The 27,432-nt window shown below is 40.7% G+C and overlaps 1 protein-coding gene and 1 long non-coding RNA gene across 7 annotated transcripts in view; one reads left to right on the forward strand and one right to left on the reverse strand.

The window, feature by feature from the left end:
• The window catches only part of caskin1 (CASK interacting protein 1), a 258,191-nt gene that overhangs the window by 2,104 nt on the left and 228,655 nt on the right, over nt 1-27,432 (reverse strand). For 4 of the 6 annotated variants that reach the window (XM_061885604.1, XM_061885608.1, XM_061885606.1 and 1 more), the window contains 8 exons: nt 26,395-26,505; nt 19,006-19,107; nt 18,772-18,910; nt 15,821-15,964; nt 14,653-15,752; nt 11,499-11,768; nt 10,796-11,378; nt 5,396-5,873 (listed from right to left, as the gene is read on the reverse strand). In XM_061885604.1, coding sequence (XP_061741588.1) covers nt 5,396-5,873; nt 10,796-11,378; nt 11,499-11,768; nt 14,653-15,752; nt 15,821-15,964; nt 18,772-18,910; nt 19,006-19,107; nt 26,395-26,505 — 2,927 coding nt within the window. The remainder of the gene's footprint in view (nt 1-5,395; nt 5,874-10,795; nt 11,379-11,498; nt 11,769-14,652; nt 15,753-15,820; nt 15,965-18,771; nt 18,911-19,005; nt 19,108-26,394; nt 26,506-27,432) is intronic. The other 2 variants (XM_061885605.1, XM_061885607.1) reach the window with 2 other exon arrangements.
• Nucleotides 711-27,175, forward strand: LOC133541886 (uncharacterized). Its single transcript, XR_009803999.1, has 4 exons — nt 711-1,448; nt 5,410-5,632; nt 22,333-22,432; nt 26,351-27,175. It is a non-coding gene; the product is annotated as an uncharacterized LOC133541886 (long non-coding RNA).

Raw genomic sequence — 27,432 nt, forward strand, 5'->3', positions numbered from 1 at the left:
TTTTCTGCACCAGATTATAGCTAAATAGCTCATTTCCATCTAAAGTCCCTGGCTACCTAAATGAAAGAGATCCAAAAAAACATGCAATAAAATGAAAACATTGTAATTATATTATAACATGTAATCAAATTAAGAAAAGTCATAAAATCCCTTTACATTGACACATACTTATACATTAAAACCACACCTATCGATTACATCATAACACTTAGACAATACAATACCATGATTTTAACACACACGCGTACAACAAAATGTTTCATGCCCATTTTAACGCATCTAAATTTGTTATTAAAGACAACAACTAAAAGGTGCGACACAATCAAACAGCGGTTGCGTAACAAGTACAACACTTACAGTACTAACACTTTGTAGGGCGCAACAGGCAGCAAAGACTGAACAACATACCGTAAACTACACACTACTGCCATCTTGACGTCTTGTCGTACTTGCAAGTGAGACTCAGAGATGTGATAATATAACTAGATACAACTGAACAGCAACTATAATAATCAGTTAATTTTTAAATGTTGCGATAAAAGATTAGATTTTATCATCAAAAATAATTCTTATGGGTGTAACTGAGTTTAAAATGCACTTTAACGTAACGTAACATAGTTTAAAATGCACTTTATTCACAGTATCATGTTAGACCCGCTTGACCATTGCTTTCGGTTTCCTTAGCGGGGGGGGGGGGGTTGCCCACATATGCGGTCCTCTCCAAGGTTTCTCATAGTCATCATTGTCACCGACGTCCCACTGGGTGTGAGTACCACTGGGTGTGAGTACCACTGGGTGTGAGTTTTCCTTGCCCTTATGTGGGCTCTTCCGAGGATGTCGTTCGGATTTGTGTTGTGGTTTGTGCAGCCCTTTGAGACACTAGTGATTTAGGGCTATATAAATAATCATTGATTGATTGATTGATCAATATTAATATTTCAGAATGTTTTTATTTTTGTTACTGAAGTCTTTGTGTCAATTTTATGTCAAACGAGTTCTTTATTTTTGTTGATTGACTGTTATTTTATTCTACTCCTTCTTGTCACGGCATACTGTCAGTTTTCCGTAGTTTCCTCGATATTTCTGTAGCTCCTCCCCTTCTTCCTCACTTCCTGCTTGCGACGCAGTGGTGGAGTTGCGTCTAAATTAACGTCGTGCTGTGTGTCGTTTTATATCAAAAACGAACGGTTTGTTTTTGTAATTCTCCCTGTATATTATTTACTTTTTATGCACGTTAAGATATCGAGTGTTTTTGTGTTATTTTAACCGCTATTTTGAGCGCTACAAGCGTTTTGTTTGAGCGGCAGTGTTGGCGCGATTTGTATGAAGCGGTCCTCTATCATGTCACGTGACCACGCCGCCGCCGGAAGTAGGTTTTCTACATGTGAGGAGCAGAGCGTTACAATGAGTCACGGAGAAGGACTTTGTGATTTTAACTTCATTTTCAGGTATGTGTAAATGGACAAACGGTAGGAAATGTACGTATGGATGAAATATTCTAAATGTGCATGTTGTCTTGTTTTTATTCAAGTCCTTCCCCACGCAGTTCTTTATTTTGGCCGCTAGTCGGCAGTGTTTACTTTTTGCACCTTATATTGAGTCAATGCAGAATATCGATAATTTGATATTTTTTAAAAATGTTCAACTTTGACCTCGCTTCAGAATAAAACATCCTTTAAGGAAGTCCGTTGTGTGATCGCTGTCGATAAACTCATCACAAGTCCAGACTAGGGTTGTCCCAATACCAATATTTTGGTAGCGTTACCAAAATGTATTTCGATACTTTTCTGTACTTTTCTAAATTAAGGGGACCACAAAAAATTGCATTATTGGCTTCATTTGAACAAAAAAACATATGTTTCTTTTTGCAAGCTTGTCCTTTAATAAAATACTGGTAGTAAACATATAAGACAACTTGTCTTTTATTAGTAAGTAAAAAAACAAAGGCTCGTAATTTTGCTGCTGACATACGCAGTAACATATTGTGTCATTTATCATTCTATTATTTTGTCTACATTATTAAGGACAAGTGGTAGAAAATGAATTATTAATCTACTTGTGCATTTACTTTTAATATATGCTTATTTTTTATTTTAAAGGCCTACTGAAGCCCACTACTACCGACCACGCAGTCTGATAGTTTATATATCAAAGATGAAATATTAACATTGCAACACATGCCAATATTGCCTTTTTAGTTTACTAAATTGCAATTTTGAATTTCCTGCGGAATTTATTGTTGAAAACGTAGCGGAATGATGACGCATGCGCGTGACGTCACGGACTGTAAGGAAATATTAGCGCTGCACGACCCGTGACTAAAAGTCGTCTGCTTTAACCGCATAATAACACAGTATTTTGGACATCTGTGTTGCTGAATCTTTTGCAATTTCTTCAATTAATAATGGAGAAGTCAAAGTAGAAAGATGGAGTTGGGACGCTTTAGCCTTTAGCCACACAAACACACGGTGATTCCTTGTTTAAAATTCCCGAAGGTGAAACTTTACTATGGATCAGAGCGAACATGGTTCCCGACCAAATGTCAACCAGCAGTTTTCGGTGAGAAAATTGTGGTAAAAAGTCGCCTCTTACCAAAGATCAGCTGAACTTGCGTCGTCCATACAGCTGCCGTCGACTTCCCTCAGACACTGGCGTCAACACACCCGTGGACACGCCCCTCCGACTATCAGGTACTATTAAACTCACTAAAACACTAGCAACACAATATAAAGATAAGGGATTTCCCAGAATTATCCTAGTAAATGGGTCTAAAAACATCTGAATCCGTCCCAATGCAATCGCCTTTTTTTTTTCTAGTCCTTCGCTATCAATATCCTGAAAACACGAATCTTTCCTCCTCGCTCAAATTAATGGGGAAATTGTCGTTTTCTCGGTCCGAATAGCTCATACTGCTGGTGGCTCCCATTAAAAACAATGTGAATATATGTGGAGCCCTGCAACTCGTGACGTCACGCGCCCATACTTCCGGTAAAGGCAGGGCTTTTCTATTAGTGACCAAAAGTTGCAAACTTTATTGTGGATGTTCTCTACTAAATCCTTTCAGCAAAAATATGGCAATATCGCGAAATGATCAAGTGTGACACATAGAATGGACCTGCTATTTCCGTTTAAATAAGAAAATCTCATTTCAGTAGGCCTTTAACATGTTCTATCTACACTTCTGTTGAAATGTAACAATAATTTATTATATTGTTGTTTGATAATTTCATTAGTTTTGGATGATACAACAGATGTGGATATCAATCTTATATCGATAAGATCAATATAAGATTAAAAGATTATAGTCTGTTTTCCAGACTATAAAAATAGCCTGGAAAACACACAAGACTTTGTAACTCCACGTGTGCGAGGAGTCATCAGTTGCACAACTTTGATTACTCCTCCGACAAAGATGGTTAGTTTTCGGATTAGGGCTGCAACAACTAATCGATTAAAATCGATTATAAAAATAGTTGGCGATTAATTTAGTCATCGATTCGTTAGATGTATGTAATGCGCATGCACTGAGGTTTTTTCTCTCTTTCTTTCTTTCTTTCTTTCTTTCTTTCTTTCTTTCTTTCTTTCTTTCTTTCTTTCCTAAACTGTATTAATAAACTGCAACATTTACAAACAGCTGAGAAACAATGATCAAAATAAGTTTTACCATTCTGTATTTTAAAGGCGATCTATGTCGTGTGCTACTCCAGCATCAATATGCGTTTTCCTGACCGTCAACGTCAGCGTCGGGTTCAAAGCGGTATGGCTCTATCCCTTGTTGCGGTTGTTCCTGTCCGAGTAGTCCTGCCACCCCCACGGCTGCCACAGCGCCTCACACAGCATCTTCCCTATCTGAATCGCTCCCTCGCTGCCCTCTTGTCCTTTATTTATTTATTTTATTTTTTTCTAGTCCTTCACTCTCACTTTCCTCATCCACGAATCTTTCATCCTCGCTCAAATTAATGGGGAAATCGTTGCTTTCTCGGTCCGAATCGCTCTCGCTGCTGGTGGCCATGATTGTAAACAATGTTCAGATGTGAGGAGCTCCACAACCCCTGACGTCACTTGTACTTCCGGTACAGGCAAGGCTTTTTTATCAGGACCAAAAGTTGCGAACTTTATCGTGGATGTTCTCTACTAAATCCTTTCAGCAAAAATATCGCAATATCGCGAAATGATCAACTATGACACATAGAATGGACCTGCTCTCCCCGTTTAAATAAGAAAATCTCATTTCAGCAGGCCTTTAAAGTATTGTGGTGGACCACAATAAACAATGTGGCGGACCACATAAAAATAATGTGGCTGATCACATGAAATAATGTGGACGATCACATGAAATAATGTGGCTGATCACATGAAATGATGTGGATGATCACATGAAATGATGTGGATGATCACATGAAATGATGTGGATGATCACATGAAATGATGTGGATGATCACATGACATAATGTGGATGATCACATGAAATAATGTGGCTGATCAAATCAAATAATGTGGCTGATCACATAGAAATCATTTGGCTGATCAGATTGAAATAATGTGGCTGATGACATTAAATAACGTGGCTGATCACATTTAATAATGTGGCTGATTATATATAAATAATGTGGCTGATGGCATTAAATAACGTGGCTGATTACATAGAAAAAACGTGGCTGATCACATCAAATAATATGGCTGATTACATAAAAATAATGTGGCTGATCAAATCAAATAATGTGGCTGATCACATAGAAATCATTTGGCTGATCAGATTGAAATAATGTGGCTGATGACATTAAATAACGTGGCTGATCACATTTAATAATGTGGCTGATTATATATAAATAATGTGGCTGATGACATTAAATAACGTGGCTGATTACATAGAAAAAACGTGGCTGATCACATCAAATAATATGGCTGATTACATAAAAATAATGTGGCTGATCACATAGAAATAATGTGGCTGATGACATTAAATAACGTGGCTGATCACATTTAATAATGTGGCTGATCATATAGAAATAATGTGGTTGATGACATTAAATAACGTGGCTGATCACATTTAATAATGTGGCTGATCATATAGAAATAATGTGGCTGATGACATTAAATAACGTGGCTGATCACATTTAATAATGTGGCTGATCATATAGAAATAATGTGGCTGATCACATTAAATAATGTGGCTGATTACATAAAAATAATGTTGCTGATCATATAGAAATAATGTTGCTGATCATATAGAAATAATGTGGCTGATCACATTAAATAATGTGGCTGATTACATAGAAATAATGTGGCTGGTCATATTGAAATAATGTGGCTAATCACTTGGGGAGTGTGTACCTGGCGATTATGTACATTGAGAGTGTGTACCTGGCGAGTGTGTGCATTGTGTGTGACTCACTCCTCTTGTCGCAGTATCTTGTCCTCAACGGCCTGCAAGGCAGCAGCAAGCGACGCACTCGTCTCTTCCAGCTTCTGATGTACCAAAGAATCGGCGCCAAAGTCCGGTGTCGGGGTGACCGGCGCTGTCACGCCTACCGCTGCCATCCCGCTGTCCACGGACACGCCCCCGATAGAGGAGCGAGGAGGCTTGACCGGCGGGCTGGGAGTGGCAGGAGTCTGAGGCGTCTGAGGCGTGGTGGGTGTCTGCGGGCTCTGTGGGGAGGGGCTGGGTAGCTTCATGTTAGGCGTGTTGGAGTGGGGGAAGGCGGGAGGCGAGCTGGTCTGTCGGGCCACAACTGGGTGCAGCTTCGCTGGAGGGGTGGTCGGCGTCGGGGAAGGGGGGCTGGTCATGGATTGGATGAGCTTGGATGGCTTCGGCGCCGTGGGAGGGGGGGCGGGTTTGGGGGAGACCGGAGGAGGAATCTTCTTTCCTTCCACTAGAAAGAAGAAGAAAAAAAGAGTGCAGGAGGTCTGCATGAAAGTCTGTTTTTGGTCCCTAAGGGCCCTTTGGGGCCAAAGTGCACCATGTGTTCCATGAAACGAGGACACACGTGACACATATGGGAAGTCCCTCTCCTACAAACAGGGTCTTGCAACAACAACACAGCACACTATTTTCATTGAAGATTGACAGTGTCATCAATTACTTGCAAGAGGAGCAATCGCATTAAATGGATGGCTTGTTTTAGCCTGCGTGTTAACAGCGATTTCTTTGATTAAGTAGATTATTTCCAGTCTTATTTAGAGTTGGTTAGATTATTTAAAGTGCACAAGATTCACACTGTCATTATTTACTGGCATGTTTTGCGATCACGATATATTAGAAGACATGATAAATCTTGTGGTGTTACAGACATTTCTCTGATTTAGTGGATTATTTTTCCTATTTCGAGTCGTTTCGATTATTTACACAATTTGCCGTCGTCATTATTTACTTGGAAGTTTTGCGATCACATTTATTAGAAGACATGATCTATCTTGCTGTGTTACAGCAATTTCTCTGATTTAGTGGCTTTTTCCCAGTTTTATTTGAAGTTGTTTTGATTATGTAAATTGCACAATCTTGTCCCTGTCATTATTTACTTGCAAGAAGAGCAACCACAATAATTAGATGACTTTTAGCCTGCTATGTTACAGCAATTTCGCTGATTTAGTGGATTATTTCCAGTCTTCTTTAGAGTTGTTTATCATTTTTAAATAGCAAATGTTTGTTTAATTTTTACTTACTTGCAAGTGTAGGCAGCCACATTAATTAGAAGACATTTTGTAGCTTGCTGTGTCACTAGAATCTCTCCAATTTAGTTTTTTTTCCAGTCTTATTTGCAGTCGTGATTATTTTCATTAAAGGTTGACAGCGTCATCAATTACTTGCTAGAGCGTTCACATTGATTTGATGGTTGGTTTTAGCTTGCGATGTTACAGCGATTTCTCTGATTTAGTGGATTATTTCCAGTCTTCTTTAGAGTTGTTTATAATTTTTAAATAGCAAAGGTTTGTTTAATTTTTAATTACTTGCAAGTGTAGGCAGCCACATTAATTAGAAGACATGTTGTAGCTTGCTGTGTCACTAGAATCTCTCCAATTTAGTGGGTTATTTCCAGTCTTATTTGGAGTCGTGATTATTTTCATTAAAGGTTGACAGCGTCATCAATTACTTGCTAGAGCGTTCACATTGATTGGATGGTTTGTTTTAGCTTGCAATGTTACAGCGATTTCTCTGATTTAGTGGATTATTTCCAGTCTTATTTAAATTATTTATATTGCACAAGTTTTCCCCTATCATTAATTACTTGCAAGAAAGGCAATCACATTTATTAAATGACATGTTCTAGCTTGCTGTTTTACAGCAATTTCACTGATTTACTGGCTTTTTTACAGTTTTATTTGGAGTCGTCGTAATTATTTCAAATGCACAAGGTTGTAGTAGTCATTAATTACTTGCAAGAAGAACGATTATATTATTTGGATGATTTGTTCGAGCTGGCATAGGTGCAGCAATTTAATTTGGTGGATTACTTTAGTCGTTTTGAATATTTAAATTGCACAAGGTTGCAAGAGGGGTGACCACATTAATTATTCTCATCTTCCATTTTACAACAATTTCTGTGATTCAGCGGATTAGTTCCAGTGTTATTTGGAGTCTTTGATTAATTAAATTGCACAAGTTTGCTAATTAATTACTTGCAAAATTGGGTGGCCACATTAATTAGATGACATGTTCCACAAGCCCCGTTTCCATATGAGTTGGGAAATTGTGTTAGATGTAAATATAAACGGAATACAATGATTTGCAAATCATTTTCAACTCATATTTAGTTGAATATGCTACAAAGACAACATATTTGATGTTCAAAATGTTAAACATTTTTTTTTTGCAAATAATCATTAACTTTAGAATTTGATGCCAGCAACACGTGACAAAGAAGTTGGGAAAGGTGGAAATAAATACTGATAAAGTTGAAAAATTCTCATCAAACACTTATTTGTATACTCTAGCCTTTAAATAGACTCCCTTTTTAGACCAGTTGATCTGCCGTTTCTTTTCTTTTTCTTCTATGTCCCACTCTCCCGTGTGGAGGGGGTCCGGTCCGATCCGGTGGCCATATACTGCTCGCCTGTGTATCGGCTGGGGACATCTCTGCGCTGCTGGTCCGCCTACGCTTGGGATGGTTTCCTGCTGGCTCCGCTGTGAACGGGACTCTCGCTGCTGTGTCTTGGATCCTCTTTGGACTGGACTCTCGCGACTGTGTTGTATCCATTGTGGATTGAACTTTCACAGTATCATGTTAGATCCGCTCGACATCCATTGCTTTCCTCCTCTCTAAGGTTCTCATAGTCATCATTGTCACCGACGTCCCACTGGGTCATTATTGTCACCAATGTCCCACTGGGTGTGAGTTTTCCTACCGAGGATGTCGTGGTGGTTTGTGCAGCCCTTTGAGACACTAGTGATTTAGGGCTATATAAGTAAACATTGATTGATTGATTGATTGATTTGGAATATCCCACAGGTGTGCAGGCTAATTTGGAAGAGGTGGGTGCCATGATTGGGTATAAAAGCAGTTTCCATGAAATGCTAAGTAATTCACAAAGAAGGATGGGGCAAGGGTCACCAATTAGTAAGCAAAATGTCGAACAGTTTTAGAACAACATTTCTCAACGAGCTATTGCAAGGAATTTAGGGATTTTACCATCTACGGTCCGTAAAATCATCAAAAGGTTCAGAGAATAGGGAGAAGTCACTGCACGTAAGCGATGATATTACGGACCTTTGAGCCCTCAGGCGGTACTGCATCAAAAACCGACATCAGTGTGTAAAGGATATCACCACATGGCTCAGGAACACTTCATAAAACCACTGTCAGTAACTACAGTTGGTTGCTACATCTGTAAGTGCAAGTTAAACTCTACTATGCAAAGCAAAACCCATTTATCAAAAACACCAAGGAACGCCGCTGGCTTCTCTGGGCCTAAGATCATCTAAGATGGACTGATGCAAAGTGGAAAAGTGTTCTGTGGTCTGACGATTCAACATTTCAAATTAAAGTGGGAAACTGTGGACGTGGTGTCCTCCGGAACAAAGAGGAAAATAACCATCCGGATTGTCATAGGCGCGAAGTTCAAAAGCCAGCATCTGTGATGGTATGGGGGTGTATCAGTGCCCAAGGCATGGGTAACTTACACATCTGTGAAGGCACCATTAATGCCGACAGGTACATACAGGTTTTAGAGCAACATATGTTGTCATCCAAGCAACGTTATCATGGACGCCCCTGCTTATTTCACCAAGACAATGCCAAGCCACGTGTTACAACAGCGTGGTAGTGTAGTAAAAGAGTGCGGGTACTTTCCTGGCCCGCCGGCAGTCAGGATATGTCCCCCCTCGAAAATGTGTGGCGCATTATGAAGGGTAAAATACGTTAGCGGAGACCCCGGACTGTTGAACGACTAAAGCTCTACATTAAACAAGAAAGAGAAAGAATTCCACTTTCAAAGCTTCAACAATTAGTTTCCTCAGTTCCCAAAACGTTTATTGAGTGTTGTTAAAAGAAAAGGTGATGAAACACAGTGGTGAACATGCCCTTTCCCAACTACTTTGGCACGTGTTGCAGCCATGAAATTCTAAGTTAATTATTATTTGCAAAAACAAATAAAGTTTATGAGTTTGAACATCCAATATCTTGTCTTTGTAGTGCATTCATTTGAACATGGGTTGAAAAGGAGTTGCAAATCATTGTATTCCGTTTATATTTACATCTAACACAATTTCCCAACTCATATGGAAACGGGGTTTGTAGCTTGCTGTGTCACAAACATTTCTCCTATTCAGTGGATTAATCACAGTCTTATTTGGAGTCGTCGTGATTATTTTCATTAAAGATTGATGCTGTCATCAAATCCTTACAAGTTTGGGGATCACGTTAATTAGATGACTTGTTTTAGTGGATTATCTCCAGTCGTGATTATTTATTGAACAAGCTTGCCGCTGTCACTAATTACTTGCTCGAGGAGCAATCGCTTTAATTGGATGGCTTGTTTTAGCCTTCTGTGTTAGAGCTATTACTCTGATTTAGTGCATTATTTTAGTCTTCTTGATTATTTAAATAGTGCAAGGTTTCGCTGTCGTTATTTACTTGCAAGTTTGGAGATCACATTAATTAGAAGACATGCTCAAGCTCACTGTGTTACAGGAATTTCTCTGATTTAGTGAATTATTTCCAGTCTTTTTTTAAATTGTTTTGATTATTTTAATTGCACAATGTTTCTGCTGTCATTAATTACTTGCAAGTTTGGAGATCACATGAATTAGATTACATGTTGTAGCATGTTTTACAGCAGTTTCTCTGATTTAGTGGATTCTTTTAGTCGTTTTGAATATATAAATAGTGGAAGGTTTCCGTTGTCATTAGTTACCTGCAAGTGTGTCGATCACATGAATTAGATGACATGTTGTAGCATGTTGTTTTACAGCATTTTTCTGTTTTAGTGAATTATTTTAATCGTTTTGATTATTTAAATAGTGCAAGGTGTCTGCTGTCATTATTTACCTGCAAGTGTAGAGATCACATTAATTAGATGACATGTTGTAGCATGTTGTTTTACAGCAATTTCTCTGATTTGGTGGATTATTTACAGTCTTATTTTCAGTCCTACGTTGCCGCTGCCATTAATTTCTTGCAAGAAGGGCGATCACATAATGCGATGACATGTTCAAGCTTGTTCCGTTACAGCAATTTCTTTGATTTAGTGGATTATTTCCAGCATCTATCTATACAGGTAATCGCTTGTCTTTTTTAATGTAATTAATGGAGATAACGATTTATTTCCACCTCCTCGCCCACCATACACACATTCATACCTGGACTGCCAGGTGTGCCCGGTCCTGGCAGAGGGACTCTCTTGTTCGAAGAAGTCTGTTGGGTGTTCTGAGGGCCCCCTTGTCTCTTGATCTGCGCCACAACTGGCTTTGGGGAGACCGGCGGCTTTGGTTTTTTGAATAGAGCGCCTTCACTACCCACTGGAGCTCCTTGGTCCGAACTGTCCCTTCGAGGAAGAGCAGTCACTTGGGATTGTGGTTGGGTTTGAGGTTGAGGCTGCTCCGTTACGCCGACCTCGGACACCGGGCGGCGTTTCACGGTGGCTGTGCCGTTCTGGTAAGGTACTGGCTGCGAGGTGTTTGGGGGCTTGCTACCTGGCGGTTCTCCGTTGGGCCCGGCGAGGTCCGTGTAGCCCTCCGGCTCCTTGTCGCGGCTCTTTGGCCTCCGCTTGACGGTGGACGACTCTTGGAGCGTGAAGTCTGAGCCGTTAGGGTGGGTCTTGGAGCCGCGGGGTCGTCGCTTTAACGTGGCGGTGGGCTCCACCCTGGAGTTATCTTCCTGTGAGTATCCGCAATCTCCTAGGTGACCCGCGGCGTCACCCTGCAGGCAGACACAAAATACACACTAACGGAAAATTCATATGTCCGTGGCAAGGGGTCATTTTTGCAACAGTTACAACATAGAAAATTGCTGAATGTGCACAAATAAAGTCTACGACATCGACGAACATTTAGAGATAACTACCTGTCCATCTCCTCGTCCTTGTCGGCGAATGGTCATGCTTCCCTCCTCGGCAAAGGGCAGGTGTTCAGAAGAACTGCAGCTGTCTCCAGGGCTTGGGTTTAGGGAAGGCGCAGTCCCAGGCGGCGGCGAGGATTCCGGCTGAGAAATGACAGACGGCGGCGGTTGCTCGCGCCGGGCCGCCGCCACCAGTTCCATCACGGGCCCGCTGATGGTCCGTCGTCGGTTTACGACTTCCCCGTCCAGACCGATGGTTTCGCGCGTTTTCCCCGCCTGAAAGAAACCCAACAATAAGGTGGCGTGTTTGGTCCGAACACACCTGCACACGCATTTGGGTGCATTGCACCTTTTCCAGTTATTTACTTGCAAGTGAGGGTAGCCGCTCAATTAGATGTCATGTTGTAGTTTGTTGGGACACTAGAATCTCTCCAATTTAGTGGATTATTTCCAGTCTTATTTTGAGTCGTTATGATTATTTTAACTACACAATTTGCCGCTTTCATTATTTACTTGCAAGAAGAGCGATCACAATAATTAGATGACTTTTTAGCCTGCTGTGTTAAAGCAATTTCTCTGGATTAGTGTATTATTTCCAGTATTATTTAGAACAAGTTTAATTTTTTCTAATAGTTTAGAATTTTTAAAAATGGACAATTTTGCCAATTAATTACTTGCAAGTGTGGGTGGCCGGTTCAATTAGACGACATGTTGTAGCCTGCTGTGCTACTAGAAACTCTCCAATTTAGTGGATTTTTTCCAGTCTTTTTTCAGAGTCATATTGATTATTTAAATTAAACAATTTGCCGCTGTCATTATTTACTTGCAAGAAGAGCAATCACAATAATTAGATGACTTTCAGCCTTCTGTGTTTCAGCAATTTTATGGTTTAGAGGATTATTTCCAGTATTATTTAGAAGTAGTTTAATAGTTTCTAATACTTCTAATAGTTTATAATTTTTAATCTGCACACATTTGCCAATTAATTAGTAGCCTGCTGTTTCACTAGAATCTCTCCAATTTAGTGGATTATTTACAGTCTTATTTAGAGTTGTGATTATATTCATTGAAGATTGACAGCGTTGCTTGCCAGAGGAGCGATTGCATTAATTGGATTGCTTTTTTAGCTTACAATGTCAGAGCGATTTTTCTGATTTAGTAGACTATTTCCAGTCCTTAGAGTTGTTTAGATTATTTAAATAGCACAAGGTTTCCACTGTCATTTATTACTTGCAAATTTGCACATTAATTAGGTAATGTTCTTGTTTGTTTTTACAGCAATTTACCCTATTAACCAGATTATTTTAGTTGTTCTGATAACCTCAATTGCAGAAGATTGCCGCTGTTAATTATGTTCAGGAAGAGCAAAACATGAATTAAATGACATGTTCTAGCCAGCTGTTTTACAGCAATTTCTCTGATTTGGTGGATTATTTTCTGTTTCATTTAGAGTGGTTGTAATTATTGAATTGCACAAGATTGTTGCTGTTGTTAATTACTTGCAAGAAGAACGATGGCATTAATTGGATGACTTGTTCTAGCCTGCTGTTTGATTAGGTGACAGTGTCATCAATTATTTGCTAGAGGACAATCACATTAATTGGATGGCTTGTTTTAGCCTGCAACGTCACAGCGATTTCTCTGATTTAGTTGATTATTTCCAGTCTTATTTGTAGGTGTTTTGATTATTTAAATTGCACAAGATGTTCCCTATCAGTAATTTAACTGCAAGAAAGGCGATCACATTAATTAAATGACATGTTCTAGCCTGCTGTTTTACAGCAATTTCACTGATTTGCTGATTTCCAGTTTTATTTGGAGTTGTCGTAATTATTTCAATTCCACAAGATTGCCGCTGTCAATAATTACTTGCAAGAAGAACGATCATATAATTGGATGACTTGTTCTAGCCAGCTCTGGTAGAGCAATTTCTTTTTTTTGTGGATTATTTTAGTCGTTTTGAATATTAAGATTGCACAAGTTTGGCAATGTTGCAAGAAGGGCGACCACATTAATTAGATGCCACATTCTAGTCTTCCATTTTAAAGCAATTTCTGTGATTTAGTGGATTAGTTGCAATGTTTTTTTAAATATTTTTGATTATTCAAATTGTACAAGTTTGCTAATTAATTACTTGCAAAAGTGGGCGGCCGCATTAAGTAGATGACATGTTGTAGCCTGCTGCGTCACTAGAATTTCTCCAGTTCAGTGGTCTAATCCTGGTTTAATTGGAGTCGTGATTATTTTTATTGAAGGATGATGCTGTCATCAATTATAAGTTTGGTGATCACATTAATTAGATTACTTGTTTTAGTGGATTATTTCTAGTCGTGATTATTCTCATTGAACAAGTTTGCCGCTGTCATTAATTACTAGAGGAGCGATCGCTTTAATTGGATGGCTTGATTTAGCCTGCTGTGTTAGAGCTATTACTCTGATTATTTTAGTCGTTTTGATTATTTATTTAGTGCAAGGTTTCCGCTGTCATTATTTACTTGCAAGTGTGGAGATTACATTAATTAGATGACATGCTGTATCATGTTGTTTTACTGCAATTTCTCTGATTTAGTGGATTATTTTAGTCGTTTTGATTATTTAAATAGTGCAAAGTTTCCACTGTCATTATTTACTTTCAATTTTGGAGATTTCATTAATTAGAAGACATGCTTGTCTTATAGAAATTTATCTGATTTAGTGAATTATTTCCAGCCTTATATTAAATTGTTATGATTATTTCAATAGCACAAGGTCTCCGGTGTCATTACGTACTTGCAATTTTGGAGATCACATGAATTAGATGACATGTTGGAGCATGTTGCTTTATAGCAAATTCTCTGATTTAGTGGATTGTTTTAGTCAGGTTGATCATTTAAGTAGCGCAAGGTTGTCAATGTCATTAATGAGTAGGAAGAGTGGCGACCACATTCCTTAAGTCATGTCCTTGCTGGCTTTGCCACAATTTTTTTTTCATTTTAGTGGATTATTTCCAGTCGTGATTATTTTCATTGAACAAGATTGTCCTTAATTACTCGACAGAGGAGCGATCGCTTTAATTGGAGGACAAGAACCGATGGCCTTTTCCCCGCCTGAAAGAAACCTGACAACAAGATGGCGTCAACGCCGTAATGACGTGTTCGTGTAATGTCGGTTCTGAACACACCTGCAGGAAGTTCTTCTGCTGCGCCATCCCTTTGGCTCCGCCCCCGATGGAGGACATTTCCAGCATGGCGGCGATGCTCCTCACACTGCCCATGCTGTTTGTCTCCACGGCGACCGTCTCCGCCGACACGCCCACATCGCTGGCCCGCCGCTGCTGGTGGTAAGGCACATCCAGCATCCCGCCGGTGGTGTTCGTCACTGCCAGCGGTGCGGTCCCTTCTGAGAGGTTGGAGGAGGAGATAGCCGAGCTTGAGCGTTTGGGCGGGGGCGGAGGCGGACCTTTCTTCTTCTGCCGCAAAGTGATGGACTGCGGCTGATGGCGGGTGATCGTTTTGTCCTGGTTGCGGACGGAGTGGCTGCGGCTGACACGGTGCGTAACCGTGGCGTATTTACCGCCGTCCGCTCTGACGTTGGAGACCAGGCTGGAGGCAGCCTCCGCCTCGCCGCTCCTTCCCCCTCTTCCCACCGTCCTCTCGTCACACTCGCCATCTGACACAGCGTGCCGGGTGAGACTGTGGGATCGTTTCTTCTGGAGTGCAGAGGAATCGGCCTCGTCGCCATCTGCCGGCTCGGCCTCCGGCGGGAGGCAAAGCTGGAGTAGCTGCGGTTGTGCGCCATCGCTCGTTTCCTGGTTCTGAGGGTGGTGCGGGGACTGGACGGGAACGCCGCGACTGTTTGGAGACTGAGGCGGGTGCGAGCGCGGTGACTGAGGTCTTTCACCTTGAAGGAACTGCGGTGACACCTTGTGCTTGGACTGAGGGGAGGAAGTGCTCTGCACGGAGGAGGCGGAGGAGGAAGAGGAGGAGGTCCTGGTCTTGGTCGGCGTGTGAGGCGGCGTGTAAGGCGGCGCGGGCTGGGAGTGGGCGTGGCGGTGTTTGCCTTGAGACGAGGCGCTGCTCCTGTGGGAGGAGGAGCTTCCTTGGCTGCTCTGCTGCCTCATCGTCCGGGCCTCCTTCTTCGGCGGCCCTCCGACGACGGAGTTCACGTCATCGGGGTCCTTGCTGGGAGTCCGTGCGGGCTGAGCTGAATGAGTCATGGCGTTCTGGAGCTCGCTACTCAGCTCGCTGTCCTGGAAGGTGCTCATCTTTGGAGACATTACGTCTGGGGAGACACAACAAAGAGATCTCACATGTCGTCTGGGGGGGCAAGATGTCCACCTGTATACTCACCGTCTGGGGGCGGGCTGTCCATTGAGATCACTTCCTGTTGCTGCGTGATGGGCGGGGGCTTCTTTCTCAGGGAGCCCCGCCCATCTGAATTGCGCTGCATTTCAGCGAGTCTCTTCACCGCCAACATCAGCTTCTTCTGATGGCCTAAAACCGGATAAAATTGTAAACAATAGTCACCCAACGGGACAATCTCACTTTCACATAATTGAATCGCTACTATAATAACGAAGAATGTGACGATCAATCGATCACTGATCAGTAATGGCTGATTTTCGTTATAAGTATGTGATCACCATTGTCGATTAATGACGATCACAAACGCTGACACTATATTTGTCCCCCAGCTAATTATGTGTCTATACACAGTGTGGAGCTGCTCCCCTAAGATAATACAGTAATAATCATCTACATTACTTAGTATCTAAAGTAACATTATCACTGGAGGACAATGCTAAACATGTTACACACCGAGAGCAAGCCAGAATCGGACATGCTGATGGTTAAGCGAACCACTTAGCTAGCTTTAAACAACAGCAAGAATTAGGTGCTCAGTAAAGTTTAAGAGGTGACGATGGAAGCGTATTACAGCAAAAAGTAAGTGGCATTTGACAGGAAATTAACAAAATAAGAGGATAATATAAAAGCAACTGTTGGAATTGTCGCAGTCGGTACACAACACTTAAGATGTGGGGTCAGTAAACGATCGATACTTGAGTGATTAGGATGATATATTTATTTTTTCAAAATATTTTTGTTATTGTTTACAAACTCAGGGATTCATTCGATGGACACAGGAGGACTTTGAGGGCAAAAAACAAATAATTTAAATGAGTAGTAGATTGTTGTTTTGGATTTTTTTTAGGTGCCGATGGAAACAAAAACTAGGCAGTTGTAAACAGGAAGTTAATAAAATAAAAGAGTCTAGAAAGAGGATAATATAACAACTGTTGGTGTGTCAACATTGTCACAGTCAGTGGAGGACACGTAAGAGGTGGGAGGATCAATTCATAAATAAGCGGTGTCGACACCAAGGGTATAGAGTAGATACTGGAACGATTAGATCGATATTTTTTTGTTATTTTCTTAAAATCTTTTTTTGTTGTTTTTGTTCATGTTTACAAACTCAGAAAAGAATTCCCTGGACACAGGAGGACCAAAAAATAATAATTTATATTGTTATTTTGTATTATTGACTTTGTTTTGCTCAAACAATTGTATGTCATAGAAGAGAAATAAAACCTAGTTTAAATACTTTGTTGATGTTGGTAAACTGTCATCACTCACCATGAATACATTTTAAAATTTACAGATTATACATGTGGTCGGTATTGGTATCGGCCGATCTCACTCATGGACGATCAATATTGGAATCGGCAACATAAAATCCTGATCGTAAGATCCCAAATAATAACAAATTGTGATCACATTTAACCATTTGCAGACTAACAAAGTGACTAAATAATTATTTACAAAATAAATCAATGATAAAGTCTATGGAGCTCAACCTTGTAGTGCTTTATCAATCAATCAATGATTATTTATATAGCCCTAAATCACTAGTTTCTCAAAGGGCTTTCAAAGTGATGCAGGTCCTATAAATGTCATGGAGAAATAAATTCTAGTACAGGGGTGTCGAAAGTGCAGCCAGGGGACCATTTGCGGCGCGTAACTAATTATTTTAAGGGACCGCGGCACAATTGTTAGCATTCTAATATTAGCATGCTGGCTTTCTTTCTGCCAATTTTGCCGGCATACACATCAGTGTCAAATATTTTCTTACTTGACTAATGCTACCACCTACGAGTACCTCGGAGTCTTGTTCACGAGTGAGGGAAGAGTGGTTCGTGAGATCGACAGGATCGGTGCGGCATCTTCAGTAATGCAGACGCTGTATTGATCCGTTGTGGTGAAGAAGGAGCTGAGCCGGAAGGCAAAGCTCTCAATTTACCGGTCGAGCTACGTTCCCATCCTCACTTATGGTCATGAGTTTTGGGTTATGACCGAAAGGACGAGATCACGGGTACAAGCGGCCAAAATGAGTTTCCTCGGCCGGGTGGCGGGTCTCTCACTTAGAGATTGGGTGAGAAGTTCTGCCATGCGGGAGGAGCTCAAAGTAAAGCCGCTGTTCCTCCACATCGAGAGGAGCCAGATGAGGTGGTTCGGGCATCGGGTGACAACGAGGTGTTTAGGGCACGTCCAACCGGTAGGAGGCCACGGGGAAGACCCAGGACACGTTGGGAAGACTATGTCTCCCAGCTGGCCTGGGAACGCCTCGGGATCCCCTGGGAAGAGCTGGACGAAGTGGCTGGGGAGAGGGAAGTCTGGGCTTCCCTGCTTCCCCGCGACCTGACCTCGGATAAGCGGAAGAAGATGGATGAATGGATGGACAAATGCTACCATTTAGCATGCTGGCTTTTTTTTGTTGCAAATTTTGTACGTCATATTTTGGTACTAGTTTGATAAGCATTTTTTATTTTTTACACATTTTTCAGATGTGCCCCTCTTGAGTAATATATTTTGATACTTGATGCATGTCACAGTTGGTATTTTAGCATGCATGCTAGCTTTTTCTTTAGCCATTATATACCTCCAGTGATACTGTATATATTTCAGTATTTCACTAATGCTAACTATAAACATACTATTATTAGCATTTTGGTATTGTACTGTTAGCATGTTAGCTTTTCTAGCTCCTTTTCCTTGGACCAAGAAATGAGTCATATTTTTTGTTAATAGACGCCATCTTGCCAGTGGGCTAACTGTTAAAATTTCTGTTCGGCTTTGGCTCATCAGCAATCACACAACATTTTTACCAAAATTGCAATTTTCTTGATATATTGCCATGGTTTTGAAGGTGAAAATACCAAAATAGCCTCAGCCTCCTTGGATTTGTCAGTCTGTGGCCCTCAGTGGAAAAGGTTTGGGCACCCATGTTCTCATACTTGACTTACCCAGTTTGGTGATGCCTATTTCTTGTAGGTCCTCCCAGGTGATGTCCGTGATAAAGTCAATGTTCTCGTAGCCGTTCTGCACCAAGACCTGGTGGTACTGACTTAGACCAATAGCGCACAACCACTCTCCGAGACCGGCCTACAGGAAGAGCAGAAACAAAGGAGCTCTTCACTTAGAGTAGCTTCTTTTTAATGACTTAATTACACGTCTTTTTTTTTTTTTTTTTTACTCACAGGCTTCTGCTCGGGCAGCCACTCTGTGACACTCAGTTTATTAATCTCTGCCGCCATCTTCTTTCTGTGGCCTGGTTTCGTTACTCCAATAGCAGTTAGATCCTACAAAACACACAACGCAGGCAAGGTGGCGGCTTGTGCGGGATCGCAGTCACATGTTCGCACGCACACACAAAAGCAGCAGAAGCGAGAGAGAGAAGCGTGGAGTGGAAATAAATGTTCGAAAAAGAAAGACAGGATGGACAATGTCTGCAAAATGCAATGGAAGTGAAATACTTTAGAATTGTGTCTATTATTCCCAATCCCTATGTAAGACCGGAACATGTTTGACCTTTTTTATGTATTCTAAGTCATAAAATACAGCAAGCAAGAGGTGGCTAACAATGCAGATAATCATAGTACAATATTGAACCTGTAAAGCCCTCTACAAAAACATCCAAAAACGCCAACAATACTCCATTTACTGACCTGAGCAGTGATTTGTATTTATATAGCGCTTTTTCTCTCGAGAGTCAATGCGCTTTACATAGTGAAACACATTATCTACATCTATAAGCTACATTTAAACCGGTGTGGCTGGCACGGCCGCTCTTCCAACAAAGCCACGCCTCCCCAAATATATGTTAACCAAGTATTAGCGATATTGTTGTTGTAAGCGCTAACGTGATCACAGAGAGCTAACTACCGTGTGCTGCTATAATAGCATACTGAGCTGCTGCTGCTGCTGCTGCATCGCCTCTGAGTTTGTGAAAGTTAATTCTAGATTTTAAATCACACCTCTTCTGGATAGTAGAAGGTTGTGGACAGAAACTGAGAAATTGGTCAACTTTGACATTCAACTTAAGCCGAAAAGACGCTCCTTTGTGGCACGTTTTTATTTTATTTTTTTTTTAAACCTGTGTGAGGATTATGATTAAGTGTTCATCTAAACAATAACGTATAAACATTCCATCAGTCAGCATCCCAATCAGAGCAGACATTGTACAGTAAGTTATTGTTTTATTGTATTCGTTTTTTTTCTTCTTCTTCAACACTTAGCAATAATGCTACTTGATGCTAATAATTTCACTAAAACTGGATCTATTTAGCACTCAGCTTCTAAAACTTGAAGGTCATCCTCCTTATGTTCAGGCTCAAAAATACAAGGTTCTGGATTATCATTTGTCCCAAAAGTAGTCTTTGTTGTCTCTCATGATGTCTGCCAAGATTAGTAGTATTTATTATTGTTGAATACAAACTCCATTTCCATATGAGTTGGGAAATTGTGTTAGATGTAAATATAAAAGGAATATAATGATTTGCAAATCCTTTTCAACCCATATTCAATTGAATGCACTACAAAGACAAGATATTTGATGTTCAAACTCATGAACTTAATTTTTTTTTGCAAATAATAACTTAGAATTTCATGGCTGCAACACATGCCAAAGTAGTTGGGAAAGGGCATGTTCACCACTGTGTTACATCACCTTTTCTTTTAACAACACTCAATAAACGTTTGGGAACTGAGGAAACTGATTGTTGAAGCTTTGAAACTGGAATTCTTTTCCAATCTTGTTTTATGTAGAGCCTCAGTCGTTCAACAGTCCGGGGTCTCCGCTAACGTATTTTACGCTTCATTTAGCGCCACACATTTTCAATGGGAGACAGTTCTGACTGCAGGCGGGCCGGGAAAGTACCCACACTCTTTTACTACGCTTGCTAGCTTGTTTGCGCTAGCTTTCGGAGACTCTTATTTTGTTAGCGCAGGCAGGATAGGGCAGCACTTTTATTGTGAAAACAGGAACTGTGCGGTCAGTCTTTAGACTTTTGACGCGAGGTACGGCTAAAAAAAAAGTGTTTCTTACCTTCCTGTCAAGTCAAGTCAATTTTATTTATATAGCACATTTACAACAACTTTTAAATTGAACCAAAGTGCTTTACAGGTTAGAGCAACAGAAACAGAAAACAAAGAACATAAACAATGAATAAGCTAAAAAAAATAGTGCAAAAAGCAATACGGTAAAGGAGGTCGAATAAAAAGTAAAAAATTTGCTGAATAAAAATCATAGTAATAAAAAGTGCGACAAATGTGAAAATAAAACTAAAGCGAAGGGGTGGGGGGGGTAGGACTAGAAAATGGTGGCCTAGTGGGCAGGCTCAGCTCAGGTCAAAGGCCAGCGAGAAGAGGTAGGTCTTAAGAAGGGTTTTGAAAGCCCCCAGGCTCTGGGCTGACCTAATGTGGAGGGGAAGGCTGTTCCAGAGCTTAGGGGCGACAACGGAAAAGGCTGTGTCCCCTTGGTCTTTAGCCTGGATCTAGAGACCGCCAACAGCAGTTGGTTAGCTGACCTTAGGGCTCTAGACGAGGTATGATGATGCAGAAGCTCGGTCAGGTGTTCTGGGGCCAGACCATTTAGGGATTTAAAAACAAAAGTAATTTAAAATCAATGCAGTAACGGACAGGGAGCCAGTGGAGTGAGGCTAGGACTGGGGTGATGTGCTCGCGTTTTTTGGTGCTGGTGAGGAGACGGGCAGCAGCGTTTTGCACAAGTTGCAAACGGCGGAGTGATGCCTGATCAATGCCAACGTACAGTGAATTGTTGTAATCTAATCAGTGTGATGAAGGCGTGGATAGCAGTCTCCAGGTCGCTCTGGTAGAGATAGGCCTTGGTCTGTTGTCATTTTTGATTAATAATGATCTGACAGCAGTCAGCGTCATCTCACAAGACCCTCGGGTGCCGCAAATGTCAATAAAGTGACGTCATAGTGAAGATTTATGATCGCAAATAATTTTTTTTTGAATGCCTGGCTGGCGGTCGACTGACACCGTCCTTGATCTAACTGATATTTTACATGAAAGATGTGTCGGAGGGCTTACCAGTTGGGAGTTTAAACATTTTTTTTAAATGTCCGACTAGCTAGGATGACACAAACGCAACACCGCAATACAGCCCTTGCTTAGAAACAGGGGTTCAGAATATTCAGCGAGAGAATACCTCACTGATGCCAAGTCAGCATTTCACTGTGATTATTCGCAGGACTGACTCGACGGGTTTTGTATGCTAGACTGCAGGGATGTCCAAAGTGCGCCCTGGGGAACATTTTCAGCCCGCAGTTTAATTTTTATTGGCCCTCTGCATTTTATGAACAATTTAAATACTAGATATTGACACTAATCTGCTTGGTCCAATATAACACAAAGCTGTTTTGCATATAGCATATATTGACCTTTTTGCAGATTTATTGTACGTAATGTGTCAAAGTAGCCCAAGCATACTTTCATTTACTGAACACGTAGAAAAAGTTTGGACCGGCCTGCTGAGCTGTTTCTTTCTTTTTTCTTTACAGAAGGAAAGGTTGTGATTTTGCTCCGTTCCTGTGAGAATCCCGCGCCTGACTAAAGCATTAAAGAGTGGGACTATCCAGGACGAGCTGAGACAACCACCAGGTAATATCTGTGAGCAGATAATACTGTATCATCTCTTTCTCTTTCGAACCTAACAGGCCTTATCAGGTCGGGAGAGCATAATTATCTCACGCTTTAATTTACACTATGTTGAACACAGAAATAAAAATAGCATGTGTTGCCTGTTACCGCTTCCTAAAATTAGACTTAGCAATAAAATATAATAGGGATGTCCAAATCGAGGTTTTTGCATTTCGGATCCGATACCGATACTGACCTATCCGAGCATGTATTAAAGTTTAAAGTTATTTAGCCTACTTAGTTGTCAGATTCATGCTGAAAAGGATTTTAGTACTCTTGATAACAATTAGCCAGCTGAATTAGGTGAGTTTGAATAATACACAATAGTTGGTATTCAAGGATAAACACAAAATATCAAACATTATACATGACTAACAGAAATGGCATCATTAAACTGTAAAAAAGTTAACAGTATAAATTGCAAATAATGCTGTAAACATTATTTAAAAAAGCAAAACACACAAACAACCTGAGTGGGATTAAATGTCTATAACTCAGCATCAATACTTGCTCTTGAACAAGTGTAAACTTAAAAAAACAAAACAAAACTACACACTCCCTTCAATTGTTTGCCCCCCCCTGACTGGGGCAAACAATTGAAGTCCAGGCATAATGGGGAGATTCTTTCTAACAAAGACGAGCACTTCAAGATACTCAGGTGTCAGCCTGATCTTGTGTTCATCAATGAATGCTAAAAAGCTTCTCACTCGCAAGAGTCATTGAAATGTCTTACAATATTACCACCACGCTTGACTTTATTGTGGCATGTTTTGCACTCCACCTCTTCATCTTTTTTGTTTTGTAGGGTAAAATAATCCCACACAGCTGACATTTTTACCGTAACTTTTAATTCACACGGCCGTCTGAACTGTTAGAACACAGACCTGTGGATTTTTTGAAGGTGTGCTGGAAAATGCGGAACAGAGTTTAGGGAGCAGCAGAAGAGTGGAATGTATTATTTAAATCGTTGCGTTTGAAAACACGGACCGGAGTTTTTTTAAAAACTGGATCTTGATCAGCATTTTCCAATGCCTTGCCGATACGCCTTTTTTGGCAAATATCGGCATCCGATCCAAATATCGGATCGGGACAACCCTAAAATATAATCACATAACTCCTCCAGAAATGTTATATTGTTTTCATTGTTGTGTTACTCCTCATATCAACTACAATTAAAGTCAATTTTCTTGAAAAATGTAAGTATTTTAGTTTTCATATCACTTTAGTTCAAAGTGCATTGGAGGCCTTTGAGTTCTCTTTCAACTAAAAATACCGTAATGGTGGCCGTAATGTAAATAGATATAAAAAAAGAAAAACAAGCAAACACTGAATAGGTGTGTTAATATTTGTGCAATGGCGCCAGCTCACTGAAATGACATGTAGTGCAAACTAACACTCAGCAATCTGCACAAAGAAACCATTGGCACTAAATAACAATTACACAATAACAAATAATTACACAATAAATAACGATCACACAATAACAAACAATTACACAGTAAATAAGAATTACACAATAACAAACAATTACACAATAAATAACAATTACACAATAACAAACAATTACTTGATGCTTATTTTGACTTGTCAATCAAAGAATTTGCATCCAAAACTTGTTCACAGTAATTGATCTGACCAACAAGAACATGTTCCTAATGTACCAATTCCACTTTGGACCCAGTAAGGAAACAAAGCCTTCATTTAGAACACAGGTTTCAAACTTAATTTGGCCCGACATCATTTGATGTGGCTTGCCACTACATTTAAATGTGGACCTGCACTTCATTTTAATGTGGACCATCCCATCATTTTAATGGGCACGCTACATACATTATGTGTAATGTGATCTGCCACATCATTGTAGTGTGGACCTGCACTTCATTTTAAAGTGCCCCATCCCCATCCCATAATTGTAACGGGCACGCTACACAATTGTAATACGGTGCGCTATTTATTTTATGTGGTCTGCCATTCCATTAACGTGGCCACCCACATCTTTTTAATTTGGCTAGCTACATGTTTTTATTCGGCCATGCTTTATTGAACGTGGCCAGCTATATCTTTTGATTATTATTTTTTTTAAGTGGCCAGCCAAATTTTTTACGTGGCCTCCCACGTCATTTAAAGTGGTTCGATACTGTATTGAATGTGGCCATATATATTTTTTATGTGGCCTGCCACATCTTTTTAATGTGGACTGTGACATTCTAATGTGGACCTGCACTTCATTGTAAAATGGCCCATCTCATAATTATAACGGGCACGTTACATAATTCCAATGCGGCCAGCCCCATCTTTTTAATGTGGCCAACCACTACTTTTTACGCGGCCAGCCCCATCTTTTTAATGTGGCCAACCACAAATTTTTATGTGGCCAGCCAGATCTTTTTTTGTAGCCAGCCAGAATCTTTTTAAAGTGGCTTGCTACAACATTTTAATTAGGTCCGCCACATTACTGAATGTGGCTAGCTAAATTTTTTTTATATAGCCAGCCACATTTTTCAAAGTGACCCGCGCATCATTCTAATGTGGACCTGCACTTCATTGTAAAACGGCCCATCTCATAATTATATCGAGCACGTTACATAATTCCAATGCGGCCAGCTTTATCTTTTTAAAGTGGCCAACCACTACTTTTTATGTGGCCAGCCAGATCTTTTTTTGTAGCCGGCCAGAGTCTTTTTAAAGTGGCTTGCTACAACATTTTAATTAGGTCCGCCACATTACTGAATGTGGCCAGCTATATTTTTTTATATAGCCAGCCACCTTTTTCAAAGTGACCCGCCAACCTTTTTAACGTGCACCTGCACTTAATTTTAAGTGGCCCATCCCATAATTTTATTGGGCACGCTACATAATTCTAACGCGGCCAGCCACATCTTTTTCATGTGGCCAGCCATATCTTTTCACACGGCCAGTCACATCGTTTTAAGGTGGACCGTCACAACATTTTAACGTGGTCCAACACTTTACTGAACTAGGACAGCTGTATGTTTTTATATTGCCAGCCACATTTTTCATAGTGGCCCGTCACATCTTTTTAATGTGGAACTGCACTTAATTTTAATTTGGCCCATCCCATAATTTTAATGGGCACGCTACATAATTCTAATGTAGCCAGCCACGTCTTTTATTATGGCCAGCCAAATCTTTTTCACGTGGCCAGCCATCTCTTTTTACACGGCCAGCCACATCTTTTTAAGCTGGACCGCCACTTTACTGAACGTGGGTAGCTGTATGTAACGGGGAACTGCACTTAATTTTAAAGTGGCCCATCCCATAATTTTAATGGGCACACTACCTAATTCTAATGCGGCCAGCCACATATTTATAACGTGGCCCGCCACTTTACTGAACGTTGCCAGCTATATTTTTTTATATAGCCAGCCACATTTTTTAAGGTGGCCTGCCACGTCTATTTAACATGGACCTGCACTTTATTTTAATGTGGCCCGCCCCATCATTTTATTGGGCACGCTACATAATTCTTGGATGTCATCAAAAATAATCACTTTAGTATGGGTTTGCCATCTTGACATAAGATTTTAAAGCAAGTTATCCATCAATCTGTAACAAATATAATACTCAAGAACAGTTGCCATTGTATGTTTACATTCACATAATTACTGTTACACGTGGCCCTCTTGGCCCTCTGTGGCCCGTAAACAGACTCCTGAATCTGACAAGTCGGCATGCAGACTCGGTTGCAGTCTTGTGCGTCGTAGGAAACAGTTTGGTGCTTACAGAAAGTGACTACAGACTTGCAGGGGTGACAAGTAAACAGGCAACACCAGGACAGGAACAACCGTGCTTATTTTTAGGAAATTATCTTTTTTTTTCCCCCCGCATGCATGCACAAATCACTTCTGTGCGGACTAGCTCTCCGTTGTGCTGGTCTGAGGTGCCCGGGACCAGTGCCTTACCTCCGGAGTCATTCGGCTAACGGTGGGCAAGTCATACCCGGCGCCCAAGAAGTTTGGAGCGTAGACCTGCAGCTGAAAGTCGCTCAGCCATTGGACAACGGCCTCTGAGCTCTACAGGAGAGGAGACAGGAGGGCAATGCTGTCACTGGTTTCCATGGCAGCCACCATCTTGGTGCCACCAAAAACTGTCCTGAAACCACGTCTGTCCGTAGCCAAAATAGCAACAATTAGGGAATACGAGGAAGACTCATTCATCTCTATGAATGTTCTGAACTCCTGTTTCAACGCCACTCTCTTTGATCAGATTATAGCTCATGCGCTACAGCACCCTTTTCCAACATGGTTGGATGTTGGGGTTGCGCCATTCGGCGATATAAATGATATATTTATGACCTCCTTCTGAGCCAGCAAAACGTTTACTTACAAGTATTGTTATCACCGGAGAACGAGGAATAGCTAAAAATGCTGTGCTACACACTGTAGGAGGATATGCTACCCGCTTAGGTAGTGCGCTAAGATGTAAAAAAAAAAGTGGCTTCATCGATAACAAGTATAGTATTGGTAGGGATGGTGTTTTTTCGCATTTGAACCAATACGGTACCAATTTCCGGTACCTGGTGATTGATACCAGTACTCAACGGTACTACGTTTCGGGACATTTGTGAGTTAATAAATATTGTTTTTAATTATAACATTAAAAAATGAACTGATTATGATCATTTCTGTCTTGTTGTTGTATCGTGTCTTATAATAAAATTTCTGAGTCAATTTCTTCGTTGGCATTGAAAATTGCATCTCTACCTAGAGGCGGTTTGGCCGAGTTCGCTCTCAGTGCTGCTGGAGTGTTGGGGATGTAACGATATGAAAATGTTAAATCCCGATTTTTGTCACCAACATTTTTAATCGTTAAGCTTATATTATTCTAAATACTGGTTTATACTAAAGTGCTTTATTGGATTTAAATGAAAAGTGCTTTGCAAATTATATCTAATATTATTTATTTATGGTGGGCCTTCCACTATTTGGTTGTCCTACCCT

Source organism: Nerophis ophidion, linkage group LG23, assembly GCF_033978795.1.
Source record: "Nerophis ophidion isolate RoL-2023_Sa linkage group LG23, RoL_Noph_v1.0, whole genome shotgun sequence".
Taxonomy (NCBI): Eukaryota; Metazoa; Chordata; class Actinopteri; order Syngnathiformes; family Syngnathidae; genus Nerophis; species Nerophis ophidion.